The sequence below is a fragment of the Eschrichtius robustus genome, chromosome 4 (genome assembly GCF_028021215.1).
Source record: "Eschrichtius robustus isolate mEscRob2 chromosome 4, mEscRob2.pri, whole genome shotgun sequence".
NCBI lineage: Eukaryota > Metazoa > Chordata > Mammalia > Artiodactyla > Eschrichtiidae > Eschrichtius > Eschrichtius robustus.
Window position 1 is genome coordinate 139,186,241 of NC_090827.1, and position 23,718 is coordinate 139,209,958.

The 23,718-nt window shown below is 35.7% G+C and overlaps 1 protein-coding gene and 1 pseudogene across 2 annotated transcripts in view; both read right to left on the reverse strand.

Moving 5' to 3' along the window:
• The window catches only part of SCLT1 (sodium channel and clathrin linker 1), a 247,181-nt gene that overhangs the window by 105,824 nt on the left and 117,639 nt on the right, over nt 1–23,718 (reverse strand). For both annotated transcript variants that reach the window (XM_068542339.1, XM_068542338.1), the window contains exons 10-12: nt 14,246–14,336; nt 10,469–10,560; nt 1,164–1,341 (exon numbers count right to left, since the gene is read on the reverse strand). In XM_068542339.1, the coding sequence (XP_068398440.1) occupies nt 1,164–1,341; nt 10,469–10,560; nt 14,246–14,336 (361 nt within the window). The remainder of the gene's footprint in view (nt 1–1,163; nt 1,342–10,468; nt 10,561–14,245; nt 14,337–23,718) is intronic.
• Nucleotides 7,507–7,600, reverse strand: LOC137764469 (U6 spliceosomal RNA; annotated as a pseudogene).

Below are 23,718 nucleotides of genomic sequence, written 5' to 3' on the forward strand. Positions count from 1 at the left end.
AATTATTTCTTTTTTATTTCTTAGTAGCTTCTTAACATGCAACTTATAGCTTGTTTTGTTTTTAATAGTTCTCTTGGAAAACCATCTATCATGTAAAAAAGAAAACATAAATAAAACAAAGTTTTTCCTTTGTAATCCCCATACGTCCCAGTGGAGTACTATGCATATACTAGGAATTCAATAAATATTGATTAAATGAAATAATAATTTAATGATTGCTTCGTAAGGGAGCCAGCAACATTAAAAACAAACCTATCGGGGCTTCCCTGGTGGCGCAGTGGTTAGGAATCCACCTGCCAATGCAGGGGACACGGGTTCGTGCCCCGGTCCGGGAAGATCCCACATGCCGCAGAGCAACTAAGCCCGTGCGCCACAACTACTGAGCCTGCGCGTCTGGAGCCTGTGCTCCGCAACGGGAGAGGCCGCGACGGTGAGAGGCCCGCGCACCGCGATGAAGAGTGGCCCCCGCTCGCCGCAACTGGAGAAAGCCCTTGCACAGAAACAAAGACCCAACACAGCCAAAAATTAATTAATTAATTAATTAATTAATTTTAAAAAAAAAAACCTATTTTGTGACTTCTAAACTAAATACCATTAAATGAAAGCGGTAAAAGACAAAAGATGTGATATGTGGTAGCACAGTAATCACAATTATTAGAGGGTTAAAAAAAAAAAGAGCAGTGACATGAAGGCTCCAGTTAATAAATCTTTATAGTTAATTTAATTCCTGTCAATTAAGCTTCTGCTCTATTAGAGTAATTGTGTAAGTAATGAAGGCGAAATAAAGATTAATAAGATCCATCTGATTCAAGTGACTAAAATATATGAGTATACATACTGCAGTAAGTAACAGATTTTTTTAAAAAAGTATAAAGACTACAGGGGATGAAGATTAGTTACACAAGGATTGGTGACATAAAAAACGTCTAATGAAAGTTTTAGGAGAGGGTTGACATTTTATCATATTTTATGATGTTAAGTCTTAACATCAAGAATGTATCAATAGTATGTCTATTAATGGTGAGCAATTTCATTTTTATGCGTTAATTCTGTAGTTACTGATTCCCTTACTATCAGGTCATATGGGGGAATGTTCAGTATTTCATTATTTTATTTATTATCTATTTATTATTATTTATAAACATGGTTACTAGTTTTCTTACCTGATTTTTTTGAAGGTTAGCTTCTTCTAGGAGTTGCATGCTATTTCTGGCTCTTACAATAGCTTCGTATTTCTTATTTTCTAATTCATAGCACTTTGCTTGTAAGTCTCTGGTCTGTTTTTCCAAATGTATTTTTTCTGCTCTTAATTGGGTAGCTTCTTGGATTGTCACACATAACCTAAAAATTAATAGTAACGTTGAGAAAGTTAAATATTTTTAAAAGGGAGGGAGATAGGAGATTTACAGAGCATCTATTACAGGACAGGCATTATTCCAGTTACTTTCACATGTATCTTCTCATTTGATTCACACAAAAGTTCTGTAAAGTAGGTTTCATTATTTCCATTTAAAAAAATAACAAACAGACCCAGAGAGCTTAAACATTTAATTAAGGTCATATGAATAATGAGCAGTGGGGCTTAGACTGAGCCTAGATATTCTGACTCTGATTATGTTACATTTTCTACACTTTCCTACTTATGTTAACTCATACTGTCTTATACAGTTACATGACAGTGTTATAAAGCAAATCCTTAAAGAATAAGTTGTTCTTTCTACTTATATGGTCTTTTTGTCTTTTAGTTTTTTGCTTGGCTCCCCTTTACTACTCTCTACCCAGGTAACCCGTGTTAATTTACTAATGTATATCTTTGAATATTTTTCTCCATGTTCACAAAATCATATGTATGATTTTTATATACATACACATATACACATAAATATAAATACACAGTATATACACATCAATCCACAGGTTTTTAAACACAATTTTTCATGTTATAAAAATTAAGATCACAGTATATACCCTTTTCTGCACTTGCTTTTTTTATTCAATAACACCTTGTAAAAATCCCCTCAAGCAATACATCCAGAAGCTCTTTCTTTTCCTAGTCTGACGGATGCAACTTCTCCTCACTGTTAATTTGTATCTCCCTAATTACTGGAGAGTTTAGGCATATTTTAAAAGTTTGTTAGCCACGTGAATTGTCTTTCAATTTCCTCCTCATATCCTTTGCCTACTTTTTCCTGATGGCTTATTAACTTTGCTTGTTCCTTTATAAGAACTTTTTGAATATTAACATATTTAACCCTCAGTCTGTTCTGTACACTGCAAATATTTTTTTCCAAATCTACTTTTTTGTTGTGGCCTATTGACTCTATTTAGGAAATCTTTATTACACTATAAATGCTCACTTGAATACAGCTAAATTTGACTATTTTTTTCAACATATGGGATTTCAGTTTTTATAAAGATGATCTCGTTTATCCATAGATGGTTAATGTAAGCTCCTAGATTTCCTCAAAAAAATGTTATGCCTTTAATATTTTTGCCTGTAAACCTTTAATCAATCTGGAATTTACTTCTGAATGCGCTATAAGACAGGGTCCAATTTAACTTTCTTCCAGAATGATAGCCAGTTGTATGAGTACCATTAGTAACTGATGAACTGAAATAACCCCTTATACCTAAAATGTGCAAATATCATGATTTACTTATAGATTGTCATGATCCACTGATCTATTTGTCTAGTCTAGGCCCAAGTCATATTAACTTGATTATAGTGGCTTTATAACATGTTCTGATATGTTCTGGTAAGACAGTTCTTCCCTTGCATTACATATGTTTCTTTGTTTTGTTTCAGGCATTTCTTTTCTAAGTGGTGGCATGAGAAGCCATAATGAACATAACTGTATTTTCATTGTCACCCTTGCATACCCCAGCTTTTGCATCACACATTTAGCTGTCCTATTATTTGCCATATTTAGGTTTATTAATGTTGTACCTCTTTCAAAATGGTGATTTTTTTTTCACTACATAAGGTCCCTCTTTATTCTATTTACTGCTTTTACCATTAAACCCTACCTTATGTAATATTAATACTGTCATTCTTGCTTTCCTTTTGTTTACAGTTGTTAATATTCTCCACTAACACCTTTATTTTAAATTGAAAACAAATCTTCTTCATCTTTCCTTTCTTGATACCTTTGTTCTAGTTCATTTACTCTTTTAGGTATTTTCTAAAATAACACATTACTAGGCTTTAATCAAACTCTGCAGGTCTCTGCTTTTTAATGGAATACAGTCCTCTCATACTTTAATGATTTACATATATGACATTCTTCATTCCATCTTACTTTGGTTAAAGCACTGTGGTAGAAGAGGAAGCAATCTCTACCTCTCCCACAGAGGCATAGGACATCTGGCACTTTACTAGCATCGTTCACCCATTCACTTCACCATGGCCTCTTGGGGGCCAGGCAGAGGAGGTGACTCATGAAGGGTTTCTGCCGTCTTCATCTCCCAAGAGTCCATGTGTCTCAACAGGGCAAGCTTTGTTTAGGACTCTGTGAATTCCAATCTTCGGTCAAGGCACTCTGACACTCACCTCCAGGCTTCACACCCACACATGTCAGAAAAAGCCTTGCAACTAAAGGATTTACATGTATTTAACAGTCCATCAGCCACAGCAACCATGTGGCTCTGAAAAGTCACACTGGTGTTAGGGGTGGAGTTACAGGAAAGTAGATTCAGATCATCAGCTTCATAATTTAAAGGTTTCCATAATTTTATGACATAAAAGACGTTATTACTCCTGTTATTATTCTCATAAAGCATTTACTTCTATATCCTCCACAGCCAAATCTTATATGAATCCTTTCTTTCAACTTACTAAAATTGGGCCAAGTTCCCGCTCTATAACAATAGCAACAACAATGATAATAGCAAACACTTGTAAGAACATTCTTTGTGCTAGGTACATTACATATGTTAAAGAAAACATAATCCTCAATATCTTCAATGAGGCTATGAAACAGGTTATAGCATTAGCCTATGAGGTAGGATATGAGATTATATCATATAAATTATGAGGTAGGTCAAATCATTATATTTATTTTATAGATAGAGAAACTGAAGAACAAAAAGGGTAAGCAATGTGCCCAAGGTTATTGATCTAGTTACTTGTGAAGATGGAGTCTGAACTCAGTCAGTTTGGGTCCAGAGTCAGTGTTCCTAACAAATATGCTATGCTACCAAATAGAAACTTCCACCTAAGGATGTCCACTCTCGCCACTATTATTCAACGCAGTTTTGGAAGTCCTAGCCACAGCAATCAGAGAAGGAAAAGAAATAAAAGGAATCCAAATTGGAAAGGAAGAATTAAAAATGTCACTGTTTGCAGATGACATGATACTATAGATAGAAAATCCTAAAGATGCCACCAGAAAACTACTAGAGCTAACAGATGAATTTGGTAAAGTTGCAGGATACAATATTAATGCACAGAAATCTCTGGCATTCCTATACACTAATGAAGAAAAATCTGAAAGAGAAATTAAGGAAACACTCCCATTTACCATTGCAACAACAACAACAAAATACCTAGGAATAAACCTACCTAAGGAGGTAAAAGACATGTACTCAGAAAACTATAAGACACTGATGAAAGAAATCAAAGATGACACAAAGAGATGGAGAGATATACCATGCCCTTGGATTGGAAGAATCAACATTGTGAAAATGACTATACTACCCAAAGCAATCTACAGATTCAATGCAATCCCTATCAAATTACCAACAGCATTTTTCACTGAACTAGAACAAAAAATTTTACAATGTGTATGGAAACACAAAAGACCCCGAATAGCCAAAGCAATCTTGAGAAAGAAAAACGGAGCTGGAGGAATCAGGCTCCCTGACTTCAGGCTATACTGAAGCCTGAAGCTACACAAAGCTATACAAAGCTACAGTAATCAAAACAGTATGGCACTGGCACAAAAACAGAAATATAGATCAATGGAAGAGGACAGAAAGCCCGGAGGTAAACCCACACACCTATGGTCATCTAATCTATGACAAGGGAGGCAAGAATATACAATGGAGAAAAGACAGTCTCTTCAATAAGTGGTTCTGGGACACTGGACAGTTACATGTAAAAGAATAAAACTAGAACACTACCTAACACCACACACAAAAATAAACTCAAAATGGATTAAAGACCTAAATGTAAGACCAGACACTATAAAACTCTCACAGGAAAACAGGGAAGAACATTCTTTGACATAAATCACAGCAAGATCTTTTTTCACCTACCTCCTAGAGTAATGAAAATAAAAACAAAAATAAACAAATGGGACCTAATGAAACTTAAAAAGCTTTTGCACAGCAAAGAAAACCATAAACGAGATGAAAAGACAACCCTCAGAATGGGAGACAATATTTGCAAATGAAGCAGCTGACAAAGGATTAATCTCCAAAACATACAAACAGCTCATGCAGTTCAATATCAAAAAAACACACAACCCAATGAAAAAATGGGCAGAAGACCTAAATAGACATTTCTCCAAAGAAGACATACAGGTGGCCAAGAGGCACATGAAAAAATGCTCAACATCACTAATTATTAGAGAAATGCAGATCAAAACTACAATGAGGTATCACCTCACACGGGTCAGAATGGCCATCATCAAAAAATCTACATACAATACAGGCTGGAGAGGGAGTGGAGAAAAGGGAAGGAACCCTCTTGCACTGTTGGTAGGAATGTAAATTAATACAACCACTGTGGAAAACCGTATGGAGGTTCCTTTAAAAACCAAAAATAGAACTACTGTATGACCCAGCAATCCCACTACTGGGCATATACCCTGAGAAAACCATAATTCAAAAAGGCACATGCACCCCAATGTTCATTGCAACACTATTTACAATAGCCAGGTCATGGAAACAACCTAAATGTCCATCGATGGATGAATGGATAAAGAAGATGCGGTACATATATACAATGGAATATTACTCAGTCATAAAAAGGAACAAAACTGGGTCATTTGGAGAGATGTGGATAGACCTAGAGTCTGTCATACAGAGTGAATTAAGTCAGAAAGAGAAAACACAAATATCGTATATTAACTCATACATGTGGAATCTAGAAAAATGGTACAGATGAACCTATTTGCAGGGCAGGAATAGAGACGCAGATGTAGAGAATGGACGTGTGGACATGGTGGGGGGTGGTGGGGGATGGATGAACTGGGAGAATGGGATTGACATATATACACTACTATGTGTAAAACAGATAGCTAGTGGGAACCTGCTGTATGGTGCAGGGAGCTCAGCTTGGTGCTCTGTGGTGACCTAGATTGGTGGGATTGGGGGTGGGGTGGGAGGGAGGTCCAAGAGAGAGGGAATATATGTATACATATAGCTGATTCATACAGCAGAAACTAACACAACATTGTAAAGCAACTATACCCCAATGAGAAAAAAAAAAAAAGAAACTTCCACCTAAATTACACCGATTCAGATCTATGTATCTATCTATAACTATATAGCAAGGCACTGTTATTTCAAGTTAAGTTGGTGGTGAGAAAACATACCAAAACCCAGGGTACTGAAGGAAAGTTTGCATATTGAACATTATCAACCCCCAGACTCTTTCTTCAGGATTTGGAATACACTCAGGCTTGTGCACTTCCATTCCCAGCCCACGTCAAAAGACTGATGGATCCTACTCTGGAGAAACTGGCTCAAGAAAGAGCACCCTCAGATTCTGATATCTGGGGACTGCCCAAGGAAAGAGTCAGCTCACTGCCTAAACATAATATAGTAAGTCTGCCAGACTATAAGCCCACCTATACATACCTACCTACTTATCTACTTTTTGGTGTCTTATTTTTTTAAAAAATTGAGATATAATTGACATACAACACTGCAGTCAACCCCCATATCTGTGGTTTCCACATTACAGGATTCAACCAACCAGACTGAAAATATTTTTTAAAAATTTCCGAAAAGTAAAACTTAAATTTGCTGTGCACCAGCAAGTATTTACATAGCATTTATATTGTATTAGTAAGTAATCTAGACATGATTTAAAGTATACAGGAGGATGTGCATAGGTTATATACAAACACTGTATCATTTTATATAAGGGACTTGAACATCCACGGATTTTGGTATCCACAGGGGTCCTGGATCCAAAACCCAGTGCATACTGAGGGACAGCTGTGTATTAGTTTCAGGCGTAAACATAATAATTCAGTATTTGCATATATTTTGAAATAATCACCACAATAAGTCAAGTTGATATCATCACATACACAATTACAATTTTTTTTCTTGTGATGAGAACTTTTAAGATCTATTCTCTTAGCAACTTTCAAATATACAATACAGTATTATTAACTATAGTCACCATGCTGTATATTACATCCCGGTGATTCATTTCTTTTATAACTGGAAGTATGCGCCTTTTGACCACTTTCATCTATTTCACCCACCCTTCCCCACTCCCTGCCTCTGGCAACCATCAATCTGTTCTCTGTATCTGTGAATTTGATTTTTAAAAACATGGAATGTTTCATGGATTTGAGTGTGGGTCATGCTAATTTTCTCTGTATATTCCAGTTTTTAGTATATGTGCTGGTGAAGCAGGCACTTTGGTGTCTTATTTTTAAATATCAATGGACAGAAAGGATCACCAAGCCTTTGGAAGGAAGACAGACAGGCACAAAGAAAAAAGGAATGTTAGAGAAAGCAGAGACAATGCAGATGGCAGAATAAAACCTTAAAAATATTTTCATATATTTTACTAAGAGATGATATAACATTTATACTAAGATACTATAGAAAAAGAAACATTCAGAGGATAAGAAATGGCTCTTTAAAAAATTTATGATAGCTAAAATAAAATATTCAACAAATGGTTAGTTAGAAGAAAATTTAAAGGAACCCCCAAGAAAGGACAAAATAAATGAAGAAATGGAAAATGGGAGAGAAAAAACAGGAAAATTAGGGAATCAATCCATTAGATCCAATATCCAGCTAATATTATGCTAAAAGAAAAAATGAAAAAACAGAGAAAAAAAATTATTCAACAAAAAAATCCCGAAAGTATTGCCAGAAGTGAAGAACATGAATTTCTATATTGAAATGTCCCCAGTAAAATGAATGAAGACGAATTCTTACTAAATGTGCACATCTGCAATTGTAGAATATTAACTGTGGAGGTCGTGGGTAGATGATCCCGCAAGTCTCTGGGACGGGGTCCGCGGGGGTGGGGGAACAGGTCAAACACACAAAGCAGGAATTTCGAATGACAAAGGAAATATTTTTTTCTGCAGCTGGAAGCTAGATAATATGAGGAAAATGTCAACATTTTAAGGAAAAATGATTTAAAACCTAGGATTTCCAACCTAGGATTCATTACTCACCCAAACTATCACCTTTAAAGGTAGAATAAAGATATTTCTAAACAATGTCTTAAAAAAATGTACCTTCTATGTGTACTCAGGAAGCTGAGGAAGAATGGTATCCGTTAAAATGGGAGCGGGGAGGTGGAGACAACAAATCACAACAAGGAAAGAACAATGGTTCGAATTCTTAGTCTTATTGGCATATTCTTACTTTGAAAGAAACACCAAATTAAAAAATATGAAGAGGTGGTTTAAAGCAATTCTGTTCATTTCACTCTGACCTTATTCAACAGAGCATATACAAATCAGCAGTCTTTCCCAGAGAACTGGCATTCCCTGGAGATAATTCCCAGTACCCGTGAATCATCTAAAAAGCAGGGAGGCAGAGGCCTTTTTTTGGAAGATGGGAGAAAATGATTTATGCTTCTTAGGTGTTTGGGGCATTTGAAAGGATCACAAATGATAATTTTATAAATAAATAATAAATATAATTTTAATAACTCAAATAGTAAGTATTTACTGAGGCCAAAGTGTCTGATTTTATGGAACAAAGATGACCATTAAAAACATAGCTTTTCCATAGCTGGTAGTTCCATTAAACAGGATATATTCACACCTAAAACACTGGCTGAACATTGCTTATAGACACATATCAACTACACTAATAATTCTGCTTTCTCTTATATAAAAATACAAGAGTTTTTTTAACTTTAAAATATAACTTTTTAAAATCATAATAGAAACAACATTAATTTAATAGCTCCAAAAGACAGCCAATGTAAAAATTTTCTTTTCAGAGGCAGCTAGCTGAATACTGAACTTCAAAAAATATCCTTAGATTTTCTTACGTATGCAATAATCTCTTTTTCGGAAGCTTTCAGTTAGGTTATATTATAACTTTATACTAAAAGCAGAAAAAAAACAACACAAATCTCAGAGCCTTCAGTACCAAAAAGACAACTTAAAGCACTGATGAACAACTTGATTCCTTATGAAATACTATCAGAATCAAAGGAACTGAAATTTACATATTCAGATTTCACTATTTCAAGTCTCTAGCATTTATTTTCATAGCACATAATGCTACTAAAATAACAAATGAAAAATCTACAACCACAGACTTTTCTCTAAGGTTAACAAAAAAGTTCAAGAAAGCAGTCAAATAATCATTCAACTGTTGAAAAGTTTAGAAAAATGCAAAACAAAACCCAAAAAACCCTAGCACTTAAAAATGACAACATCTTTCATCAGAATCTCAAGTTAGCAGTTAAAATCAATTAGTTCTGAACCCACTGTGAGCAAAGAAATTAGTTTTATTAGCATTTTGGAGAACAAGAAACAGAAGCTCAAAGACACTAATTTTTTTCTGAACAAACGGTATTAGCCATGGATCTGTGACTAGAACTGAGATCTCAATTTTTGATGTCCTCAGATCAGTAGACTATTTCTGAGTGTAACAGATTCCAATCACAGAGTAGATTTTTCAGCTATGAACCATGTGATTTTATGTGCTGTAGTCACTGTATCTTTAATAGATTACAAATGACAATTTTCAAGTTCCTTAAGGGAATATCCAACAAGGACTAGAAAACAACAACAAAAGATTCTAGAATGAACATCTGCATTAAGACAGCAATTAAAGACAAAGCTACAGAATATATTTAAAAAGTAGCCCAGACCTTCCAAGGTAACTGAAAATTTTTGTTCCATGAGACTCCAGGAAAAACATCTATAATGATTTCTCAAGTATTTCTCAGTAAGAAATGATTTTTCTATATAATTTTTACCCAACTTCGCTATTTTTTTTTCTGCTTTAAAATGAAAAGAACATTTCTGATTTGGGGATTAACTAAACTTGACTATTACTGTTTTGGAGAAAAGGCAAAGACAAAAATGATCTTTGAATATATGTTCAAAACACATGTTCAATCTTTTGAATATGATTTTTTTAATAAACAATGTCCAGCAAACCAGATTTTAAACCTATGATTATAGTTTGTTTAGCATTTATAAAATATATATTCTAGATGATATCATAAATCATAAACAAACTCTAATGTGGAATAACTTTTGAAGCTTATAGACAAAGCTAGATGTATTTAGCAAGTTACCTTGTTTCTGATTGTTTTATACTAGATTGTAATTGCTGTAAGCGCCTATCTGATGCTTCCTCTCTTCCTTGGGCAGACACCATCTCCTCCTCCTAGAAAATAAAGAAACTGGATGCTTACTTTTAGTTTGTAAAAATTCAATACATCATTAAACAGCATAAAGAAAACAGTTCACTCTGTAAAGTTATTATAGTGCTAGAATTTCATATGTAAGTTTAAAGCAATATTACTTTGGAAACAAACCATGCATATACTAAAAAAGGGGGAGGAGAACCTCACTATCAATTCTATATTAGTAAAACAAAAATCAAAACAGTCACTGCACATGGATTTCTATCAATATTCCAACTATTTCTATAGCGCAAGTCTAAAACAACAACACAGGGATTTGTTTTGCAGGTAATGTCCTCAGAATATGTCCTCTTAGCTAGGTTATGCTGCATTCCATTATAGTCATAGGATATTTCTACTTTAAACAGTGACGCTTTAAAATAAATTAATAGGTTTTATTTGTATCATCTCAAAAAAAAATTTCCTGTTCATCCTATCCTACTTTTTGTTGTGTTCTTCTATTGGCTTTTAGCTGTATCTCTTTGAATTATTTTTTAGTGGTTGCTCTAGAGATTGTAATTTGCATCTTTAACTTATCCCAATTTATTTAGTTAATATTAATTCAGAGAAAACACTGGAACCTTGCTACAGTGTATTTATTACCATGAAACATCCTAGGTTTTAGTGCCTTTGTTGTCATATAGTGTATGTGCATACTTTATAAATCCAGTCAAGTCTTTTAAGGTATTGACAAGAGAAAAGAAAACATAAATTATGTACATGTATTATTTCATATTTACAACTCCTGTTGCTCTTAATTTCTTCCTATATCTGAGTTGTCACCTGGTGTCATTTCCTTTCAGCCTAAAGAGTTTCCTTCAGCAGTTTTTGAAGGACAGCTCCACTAAGCGACAAAATTTCCCAGTTTTTCTTTACCTGAAAATGCCTTTATTTTGCCCTCATTTTTGAAGTACAGTTCCACTGGACATAGAATTATTTATTTATTTATTTATTTATTTATTTATTTATTTATTTATTTATTTATTTATTTTTGGCTGCGTTGGGTCTTCGTTGCTGCGCGCAGGCTTTCTCTAGTTGCAGTGAGCAGGGGCTACTCTTTGTTGCAGTGCACGGGCTTCTCATTGCGGTGGCTTCTCTTGTTGTGGAGCACAGGCTCTAGGCACGTGGGCTTCAGTAGTTGTGGAGCATGGGCTCAGTGGTTGTGGCTCTCAGGCCCTAGAGCATGCAGGCTTCAGCAGTGGTGGCACGTGGGCTCAGTAGTTGCGGCGCGCGGGCTCCAGGGCGAGTGGGCTCAGTAGTTGTGGCTCGCAGGCTCTAGAGCTCAGGCTCAGTAGTTGTCGCACACGGGCTGAGTTGCTCTGCAGCATGTGGGATCTTCCCGGACCAGAGATTGAACCCGCGTCCCCTCCACTGGCAGGCGGGTTCTTGACCACTGCGCCACCAGGGAAGTCCCTGGACATAGAATTCTTAATAAGCATTTTTTTCCGTCAGCACTTCAAATATATTACTTCAGTGTTTTCTGCTTCCACAATTTTTTGATGAGAGGTCAGCCATTATTCTTATCTCTGTTCCCTGTTCATATCATTCTTCTGTTGCTGCTTTCAAGTTTTCTCTGTATAATTGGCTGTCAGTGTTGTCATGATGTGTTTAAGGTGATTTTCTTTGTGTTTATCATACTAAGGGTTCACTGAGTTTCTTGGATCTGCTAATGTTTTCCACCAAATTTTGGAAGTTTTCAGCCATTATTTCTTTAAACATCTTTTCTGCCCCCTACTTCTGCAATTCCAATTACACTTCGATTGGCTTGCTTCATGTTGTCCCACAGATCTCTGAGGTCCTGTTCATTTTTCTTTCATCTTTTAAACTCTATTCTTTGAACAGGAAAATTTCTATTGATCTGCTTTAAAGTTCATTGATTATTTCTTCAGCTCACTCCAATTAATTTTTGAGCCCATCTAATGAAATTTTTATTTGGGTTGCTGTACTTTTAAACTCTAGAATTTCTATTTTTAAAATTATTTGCTAGTTCTCAATTAAACATTCTCTATCCATTCCTTCACTAAAATCTTATTTTACTCTAATTTAAAAATAGATTTTCTTTAATTCCGTGAACATGTTTATAATAGCTTATTTGAAGCCTTTGCCCGCTAAATCCAACAGCTAAACCCAAACTCAATGAAAATGAGTTTCTATCAACTTCTTCTTCCTCCCCATCCCCCACCAGCCACACTTTGGTGTCTAGTAAGTTTTGATTGAAAACTGGATAATAAAGATAATGAATCACAGTTTCTCTGGATTCTGTTTTGTTTTTTCGAAGATTATTAGCTTTTTTTGTTCAGTTAGGCAATTCTCTTACCTAGATTCAAACTCTGAAGTGTGTCCCCCACAGTGTGCAGCAGCTGGCATCTGTGATGCGTTCTTATTTCTTTCCACTGTTGCTCTTCTAACTAGGCTCCCGGGGAACTCACTGTGCCTGCATAATTTGAGGATCCGTCAAGATTTGGGCAGAGGTAGGGCTCCTCCTCTTTGTGGCTTTGTTGCTCTTACAGATTCCCCTGTAATTTCCAGCTGCTCTGCCAGCTTTGGGTTCTGTCCACTAATACTTCAAACATTGATGCTTCAGCTTTTGGCTGCTCAAGTTGCACACATCTCGGGAATGCACTCAATTATAAAAAGCAGCAAAACCTAAACATCTAGTTCCATATAGCTCTATCTTTCAAGAGTAGATGTCTCTCAGGTCTCTGCCAACTTTTTCACTGGGTTTCCTGGGGACCCTCTCCAGCTCCCATAAGCATAGTTTGGTTGTCAGCCATGGATTTGGTCAGAGTTAACATTCAGAATTTGGGTCTCAATTTTTTGTGTGTGTGGTTCTCCTGCTGCCAATATTTCTTCTTTAAATTTTCAACTGCTTTTCTAGTCCTAAACTTTGATCTTGGGCACTACTGTTAAGAGCATATAAAGCTTTTGTTTTCTGAAGCCATAGCTGTGGGGATTAGGGAGAACTTTCAGGTCAGAAAGTTAAAAACTCATAATTCTTATCTCTTTCAGTGACTGTTTTTGGGTGCTCTGCAGTGTTTCAAAAAAATTTTATCCAATTTTTATAACTATTATTATTATCTATGAGAAGGTTTGCATAAGCCTTTCACAAGTCTACCATTATTGGAAATCTATAACCAACTTTTACAGACTAGGAAATAAGTCTTAGAAAAGTCACACAGCTAGTAAGTACCAGAGTTAGAATTTTAATAATTAGATCCATCTAAATCTAAAGCCTGACCTTTCCTTGACACCTTCTTGAAACTTCCCCATTACACGTAAAAAGAACCAGTCTTTTATGCCAATAAATAACACAAAATGTAGTATTAAACAAAACGTAGGATTAAATACTCCTTTTCCATCTACATATAACCAACAAACTAAAACTTGATCTTACATTAACATGCATTTCAGTAATGATGTGTTTAGGGATGATTATGATATTGTGATGTTTATTGACTTAGGGTACAGTGAATAGAAATAAAGTTATTTCCAATGTTACAATTTAGCTTCCTAATTTCATATTTCATATTTTGAGGACAATAAAATGATTAATTCATTTTCCAGCAATCCTCTTTAACACCTAATCCAAAACAGATCAACAACAAAATACATAGAAAACAAAGCTACAGGCATCTGCATCCAGCTGTCTTAGAAAAAGGAAGATACCTTCTTTTGCATCTGTTCTTGAAGATCTTCAGTCACTTTACTTAACTCTTCCACTTTTGCTGCTGCAACTCTCAGATCTAACTTGGCTTGCCTAAAATACAAAGTAAATTAACAAACACTGTTTTCATAGACCATAAAAATTTTTTAAATTAGAAATCTAAATTTGGTAAAATCAGTACCAACCACGATACACCTAAAAATGAATGTAAGGGATAAATACTGAAAGATTTCTTTATGTCGAAGAGTGTGAAGATGAAAAAATATAGCTGAAGGGATGAGTACAAAGTGGGAATCATTAATACTTTACTTGGATAAGTTACGCTTTATACTCAAATAATTCAATAGATTTCATGAAGAACTTTATCATCTTGATAAATTACCTAACAAGAATGTCAGTGCATTAAGCAGAATATAGTTATGTCTATAATTTCCTGAACAGAGTTAGCGAAATATCGCTGATTGGCCTTTCTATGAAAATGAACCTAGGTTTCAACACCTTGATCATTCCTTAAACACCAGAAGTCTGTATTATATAATCACTTAACATAATGAACTGAAACATTTGTCTCAAGATGGTCTAATATTTACTTTCTTCTGAGACTGAAGCTGCAAAGGACAAAAAGGACAAGTTTTTGAATGTTCTAGTAGTATCAAATAAGTTTCAATATCTTCTTGACTCCCCATAGAAAAAGATTTTAGAATAAAAAAATAAGACTTTCTGAATCAGAAAAAAAGATTTTTAATATTATACCAATTAAACACTACGTGTAAATACAGAACATGTGGATTATGGAAAAAAACATACAGTTTTAGGAAGGAAGGTACTTTAGTGCAGGAACTGCCCATACTTGTTTCCTAATTATGTTTTATGTATGTATTATAAATATAAATCATATTAGTGCTGTTGAACCTAAAGAAATTATCTGATGCAAAACTCACAGCAAATGTTACTTCATTACTTTTGACTCTAACAATATTTATAATTACATAATTGGTTAGCATAAAAACAGGAAATAAAAATCAAATAGCTAAAATGTATCAGGCAGTTATTAGGTTCCAGGAACTGTCCTAAATGCTTTGTAAACATCGTTTCACTTAACACAATACCTGTAAATAAGTACTTTTATTATATCAAACTGAAATCAAAAGAGTGAGGGTGACAGGTTTGCCAACTTGCCCAAGGATTCACAAACAAGAATGAAATTGGTATTTAAACCAAGTCCTCTATGATATACTGTCCACCAGAAAAAGTGATACCAATAATATTTCATAAGATTAAGCACTTAAGAATATGCTTTGCTTTAAATGAATCCAATTTATAAAAATCTGATTTTATTAGGCATAAATTTTTTCTACTTGCAAAATGATTCACCAAATGACAAAACAAAAACAACTCCAAAACCACCTTACACTAATGCATGCAAAATCTAAGCTTAGAGACAATTTCAGGAGTGCATCTACTGTATGAATCAATCAACAAATCTACCAGTTATAAAATTCCATACATTGTAAAAAGAAAAACTTAAGGAGTAAGATTTTATACAGTAATGCTAAAACTGAGCAACTTCTGAATAAGCATAGCACCCACTATGACTTGGCTTTCTTGCCTTCAGAAAGGGGATAATAATGCTTATTCTACTTATGTCATGGGGTTGCTGAAAACCTCAAAATAGATAATGTACATTAAAGTGCACTGTTAAGTGTAAACAAATGTAAGATCAGAGCATGATTAAAGAAAAAAATTGTTAGAGCCACAGTGGGAATGAGGTGCAATATGGGAGAGTCCTAGGGTCAGGAACCCAGTTCTGTCACTAACCAGTGATGTGGCTTAATGCAATTCACTTGACCACAAGACTGTCTCAGTGGTCTCATCTCCAACAACGGGCAGGTGGATAAGATAATCTGCCCAAACAAAAATTCTATAGTAGATGGTTTCCTGATTTCTATCTAATCTGCCTAACGATTCTACTTCTAAATTGTCCCTCAGTTGTGTAATCCGTTTCCACTTCCATGGCCCAACCATTGGCCTCATCATTATTTCCCAGGACTATTCCAATAGATTCCAAACTGATCTCTTTACTGCTGGTACTCTCTTTAATTCATCCTCTATAATGCATCCTATCTGCAAAAAAAAAAAAAAAAGTTATCTGATGATAAAAAAATTCTTTTTTTAAAAAAAATTTATTTATTTTTTGGCTGCGTTGGGTCTTCGCTGCTGCACGTGGGCTTTCTCTAGTTGCAGCGAATGGGGGCTACTCTTCACTGCAGTGTGCGGGCTTCTCATTGCGGTGGCTTCTCTTGTTGCGGAGCATGGGCTCTAGGCGCGTGGGCTCCGTAGTTGTGGCTCGCGGGCTCTAGAGCGCAGGCTCAGTAGTTGTGGCACACGGGCTTAGTTGCTCCACAGCATGTGGGATCTTCTTGGACCAGGGCTCAAACCCGTGTCCCCTGCATTGGCAGGCGGATTCTTAACCACTGTGCCACCAGGGAAGCCCACTGATGATAAAAAGTCTTGTTTATTAATGATTTCTGGATTCCCCACTTCTTTGGGAACATAATCAACACTCCTCAGCATGGCATATAAACTTAGTCATCATCTGGCTTCAAAGAGTCTCATCTCTTGCTAATTCCCCTCATGTAATTTATATTCCTGGTATAACAGACTATTAACTCCCTGTTTCTTAAACACAGCCTTGCCTATTTTTTTCACATGTTTGACTTGACTAGCCTTCTTCTGCTTTTTCTGATAAATTCCTCAACAATCTTCAAGACTAACCTCAAAAATCTCCTCATTTCAAATCTTCTCTAACTTCTCTTAGGCAAAAGACCTTATAATACCAGCCCCCATAATTCATAATACTTTATACATTTTTAACAGATACTCCCCTCATGGAACTGTGAGTTTATGAAAAAAAATATGGAATGTAAGATCATTAAAGGCAAGGATCACATTTTATTAATTTTTAAATCCTCAGGGATAGCACAGTACCTGGCATATAGTAGACAAGTAAATACATCATAAGTGAATGAAAGAAAGCACAAGAGGAAAAGAGAGAGACAGAAGAGTCACGGGTGTAACTATGTCTTCATACTTTACTTAGATCTTATATATCCAATTTTTTATTCATGTGTGGAAATCCTAAAATAATAATTTTGTGAACAATTCTTCAAAATATATCTTATTTGAAACAGAATCTTTCACTTGAAACAGAATCTCTCTCCTACATCAGTAAAAGGAAAAGGAAATTCAGGCACTGGTCTTAAGACTTGTTTTTATAAGTTATTAAAAAGAAAAATATTCTGAAAGCACTTAAGTTATTATATTATATTCCCTAAAACACACAAAGAACTATGTTTTGGGGGAAAATAAGCAGTAGTTTTATATATACTTATTTATTCCTACATTGTTCCACAAGATAGAAAAGGAATAAATAGTTCCTTATATCTACTTCTGGCATGACATACTGAAACATATTCTAGAATAAAAGCTGTATCCTCCTACACCTGGCCCTACCACCACAGAAGGCCATGTGAACTGAGCCAATCACTTAACTTCTCTAAGGCTCAGAATTGCAGCCATAAACTAGAGATAAAAACAATTTTCCTGTACAGCTCACAGAATTATCATAAAGTTCAAATAAGCTAATGCATATTAAATTACTTTATAAACTTTATTGTAGTTTACACAAATGTAAGCTATCATCATAATCTTGCCTCTTTTTAGATTTTGAGTTGTCAGGAATGGTGTGGTATTGCATAAATTTACAGCTGGATTGAGAAAGCTTGGGGGATGCCTGAATGTCTGGCCTTGACTCTGGGCCAAAAAATGAAAAGTGAGATTTATGGTGTGCTGCTTAGACTCTGAATCTCCTCTGGTAATGCTCACATAGGATCTGCTTACTGATGGCTTTCACCTGGTGTAACTGGTTAGACAGCCAGGCTGGACTATGTGACCAGAGGAGCAAAAAACCTTCACTAAGCTTTCCTGAAGCCAAGATTCACTGTACACATCTTGGTGGTTCAACCTGGAGACAAAGAATGTCTTTGTATGCAGAAAGACCATAGAGTACTTGTGTCTGGATGTCACCTGGGCCTCCTATGCTTCCCTATGCTCTTTTTCTTACTGCACAACATCCTTTGCCTTTAAATAGAAGCCTTATGGGGGTATGCTCTGTGGAGTCTTGTGAGTCATTTCAAGTATTCAAACTTGTGAAATCTTTAAACTTGTCCAAAAAAGTAATTCTAATTTTATTTTATGAAGGAACTTTCATAACTATATATTTAAACTATTTTACGTGGAAATGTTTTAGATATATGTGTGCTCCTGTATATACTGTTATAAAGGTCAAAACCAGTTTTCATTAAAAAAATTTGATAGATAGCCTCATTCACCAGAGGGCAGACAGCAGAAGCAAGAAGAACTACAATTCTGCAGCCTGTGGAAGGAAAACCACATTCACCAAAAGACAGACAAAATGAAAAGGCAGAGGACTATGTACCAGATGAAGGAACAAGATAAAACCCCAGGAAAACAACTAAATGAAGTGGAGATAGGCAACCTTCCAGAAAAAGAATTCAGAATAATGACAGTGAAGATGATCCAGGACCTCGGAAAAAGAATGGAGGCAAAGATCGAGAAGATGCAAGAAATATTTAACAAAGACCTAGAAGAATTAAAGAACAAGCACTTAGAAGAACTAAAGGACAAACAAACAGAGATGAACAATACAATAACTGAAATGAAACGTATACTAGAAGGAATCAATAGCAGAATAACTGAGGCAGAAGAAAGGAAAAGTGACCTGGAAGACAGATTGGTGGAATTCACTACCACGGAACAGAATAAAGAAAAAAGAATGAAAAGAAATGAAGACAGCCTAAGAGACCTCTGGGACAACATTAAATGCAACAACATTCGCATTATAGGGGTCCCAGAAGGAGAAGAGAGAGAGAAAGGACCCGAGAAAATATGTGAAGAGATTATAATCGAAAACTTCCCTAACATGGGAAAGGAAACAGTCACCCAAGTTCAGGAAGCACAGAGAGTCCCAGGCAATATAAACCCAAACAGAAACACACCAAGACACATAGTAATCAAATTGACAAAAATTAAAGACAAAGAAAAATTATTGAAAGCAACAATGGAAAAATGACAAATAACATACAAGGGAACTCCCATAAGGTTAACAGCTGATTTCTCAGCAGAAACTCTACAAGCCAGAAGGGAGTGGCACGGTATATTTAAAGTGATGAAAGGGAAGAACCTACAACCAAGATTACACTACCCGGCAAGGATCTCATTCAGGTTCGATGGAGAAATCAAAAGCTTTACAGACAGTCAAAAGCTAAGAGAATTCAGCACCACCAAACCAGCTCTACAACAAATGCTAAAGGAACTTCTGTAAGTGGGAAACACAAGAGAAGAAAAGGCCCTACAAAAACAAACCCATAACAGTTAAGAAAATGGTAATAGGAACATACATATTAATAATTACCTTAAACGTGAATGGATTAAATGCTCCAACCAAAAGACACAGGCTTGCTGAATGGATACGAAAACAAGACCCATATATATGCTGTCTACAAGAGACCCACTTCAGACCTAGGGACACATACAGACTGAAAGTGAGGGGACGGAAAAAGATATTCCATGCTAATGGAAATCAAAAGAAAGCTGGAGTAGCAATACTCATATCAGATAAAATAGACTTTAAAATAAAGAATGTTACAAGAGACAAGGATACAACATAATGATCAGAGGATCAATCCAAGAAGAAGGTATAACAATTATAAATATATATGCACCCAACATAGGAGCACCTCAATATATAAGGCCACTTCTAACAGCTATAAAAAAGGAAACAGACAGTAACACAATAATAGTGGGGAACTTTAACACCTCACTTACACCAGTGGACAGATCATCCAGACAGAAAGTTAATAAGGAAACACAAACTTTAAAAGACATCATAGAGCAGATAGATTTAATTGCCATCTATAGGACATTCCATCCAAAAACAGATTACACTTTCTTCTCAAGTGCACACGGAACATTCTCCAGGAGAGATTACATCTTGGGTCACAAATCAAGCCTCGGTAAATTTAAGAAAACTGAAATCATATCAAGCATCTATTGCGACCACAACGCTATGAGATTAGAAATCAATTAACAGGGAAAAAACGTAAAAAACAAAACACATGGAGTATAAACAATACGTTACTGAATAATCAAGAGATCACTGAACAAATCAAACAGGAAATCAAAAAATACCTAGAGACAAATGACAAACATGACCATCCAAAACCTATGGGATGCAGCAAAAGCAGTTCTAAAAGGGAAGTTTATAGCAATACAATCCTACTTCAAGAAACAAGAAAAATCTCAAATAAACAACTTAACCTTACACCTAAAGGAACCAGAGAAAGAAGAACAAACAAAACCCAAAGTTAGTAGAAGGAAGGAAATCATTAAGATCAGAGCAGAAATAAATGAAATAGAAACAAAGAAAACAATAGCGAAGATCAATAAAGTTAAAAACTGTTTTTTTTGAGAAGATAAACAAAATGGATAAACCTTTAGTTAGACTCATCAAGAAAAAGAGAGAGAGGACTCAAGTCAATAAAATTAGACATGAAAAGGAGAAGTTACAACGGACACCACAGAAAACAGAGCATCATAAGAGACTACTACAAGCAACTCTATGCCAATAAAATGGACAACCTGGAAGAAATGGACAAATTCTTAGAAAGGTATAATCTTCCAAGACTGAACCAGGAGGAAATAGAAAATATGAACAGACCAATCACAAGTAATGAAATTGAAACTGTGATTAAAAATCTTCCAACAGACAAAAGCCCAGGACCAGATGGCTTCACAGGTGAATTCTATCAAATATTTAGAGAAGAGCTAACACCTATCCTCCCCAAACTCTTCCAAAAAATTGTAGAGGAAGGAACACTCCCAAACTGATTCTATGAGGCCACCATCACCCTGATACCAAAACCAGACAGAGATACTACAAATAAAGAAAATTACAGACCAATATCACTGATGAATATAGATACAAAAATACTCAACAAAACACTAGCAAACAGAATCCAACAACACATTAAAAGGATCATACACCATGATCAAGTGGGATTTATCCCAGGGATGCAAGGATTCTTCAATATATACAAATCAATCAATGTGATACACCATATTAACAAATTGAAGGATAAAAACCATACGATCATCTCAGTAGATGCAGAAAAAGCTTTTGACAAAATTCAACACCCATTTATGATAAAAACTCTCCAGAAAGTGGGCATAGAGGGAACCTACCTCACCATAATAAAGGCCATATACGACAAACCCACAGCAAGCATCATTCTCAATGGTGAAAAACTGAAAGCATTTCCTCTAAGATCAGGAACAAGACAAGGATGTCCACTCTCACTGCTATTATTCAACATAGTTTTGGAAATCCTAGCCATGGCAATCAGAAAAGAAAAAGAAATAAAAGGAATATAAATGGGAAAAGAAGGACTAAAACTGTCACTCTTTGCAGATGACATGACACTATACAGACAGAATCCTAAAGATGGCACCAGGAAACTACTAGAGCTAATCAACGAATTTTGTAAAGTTGCAGGATACAAAATTAATGCACAGAAATCTCTGGCATTCCTCCTATACACTAACAATGAAAGATCAGCAAGAGAAATTAAGGAAACAATCCCATTCACCATTGCAACAAAAAGAATAAAATACCTAGGAATAAACCTACCTAAGGAGGTAAAAGACCTGTACTCAGAAAACTGTAAGACACTGATGAAAGAAATCAAAGATGACACAAACAGATGGAGAGATATACCATGTTCTTAATTTGGAAGAAGCAACATTGTGAAAATGACTATACTACCCAATGCAATCTACAGATTCAACACAATCACTATCAAATTACAAGTAGCAGTTTTTACAGAACTGGAACAAAAAATCTTAAAATTTGTATGGAGACACAAAAGACCCCAAATAGCCAAAGCAGTCTTGAGGGAAAAAAACGGAGCTAGAGGAATCAGACTCCCTGACTTCAGACTATACTACAAGGCTACAGTAATCAAGACAATATGGTACTGGCACAGAAACAGAAATATAGATCAATGGAACAGGACCGAAAGCCCAGAGATAAACCCACGCACCTATGGTCAACTAATCTATGACAAAGGAGGCAAGGATATACAATGGAGAAAAGATACTCTTTTCAATAGTGGTGCTAGGAAAACTGGACAGCTTCATGTAAAAGAATGAAACTAGAACACTCCCTAACATCATACACAAAAATAAACTCAAAATGGATTAAAGACCTAAATGTAAGACCGGACACTATGAAACTCTTAGAGGAAAACATAGGAAGAACACTCTTTGACATAAATCACAGCAAGCTCTTTTTTGATCCACCTCCTAGAGTAATGGAAATAAAAAGAAAAATAAACAAATGGGACCTAATGAAACTTAAAAGTTTTTGCACAGCAAAGGAAACTACAAACAAGATGAAAAGACAACCCTCAGTATGGGAGAAAATATTTGCAAACGAATCAACAGACAAAGCATTAATCTCCAAAACATATAAACAGCTCATGCAGCTCAGTATTAAGAAAACAAACAACGCAATCAAAAATGGGCTGAAGGGCTTCCCTGGTGGCGCAGTGGTTGAGAATCTGCCTGCTAATGCAGGGGACATGGGGTCGAGCCCTGGTCTGGGAAGATCCCACATGCCATGGAGCAACTAGGCCCCTGAGCCACAACTACTGAGCCTGCGCGTCTGGAGCCTGTGCTCCGCAACAAGAGAGGCCGCGATAGTGAAGAGGCCCGCGCACAGCGATGAACAGTGGCCCCCTCTCACCGCAACTAGAGAAAGCCCTCGCACAGAAACGAGGACCCAACACAGCCAAATAAATAAATAAATAAATAAATAAATAAATAAATAAAAGAAAAAAAGAAAAAAAAAAACAACTGCTCTTCGTGGTTTAAAAAAAAAACAAAAAAGGGCAGAAGACCTAAACACGACATTTCTCCAAAGAAGACATACAGATTGCCAAGAGGCACGTGAAAAGCTGCTCAACATCACTAATTATTAGAGAAATGCAGATGAAAACTACAATGAGGTATCACCTCACACTGGTTAGAATGGGCATCATCAGAAAATCTACAAACAACAAATGCTGGAGAGGGTGTGGAGAAAAGGGAACCCTCTTGCACTGTTGGTGGGAATGTAAATTGATACGGCCACTATGGAGAACTGTATGGAGGTTCCTTAAAAAACTAAAAACAGAATTACCATATGACCCAGCAATCCCACTACTGGGCATATACCCAGAGAAAACCATAACTCAAAAAGACACATGCACCCCAATGTTCATTGCAGCACTATTTACAATAGCCAGGGCATGGAAGCAACTTAAATGCCCATCGACAGACGAATGGATAAAGAAGA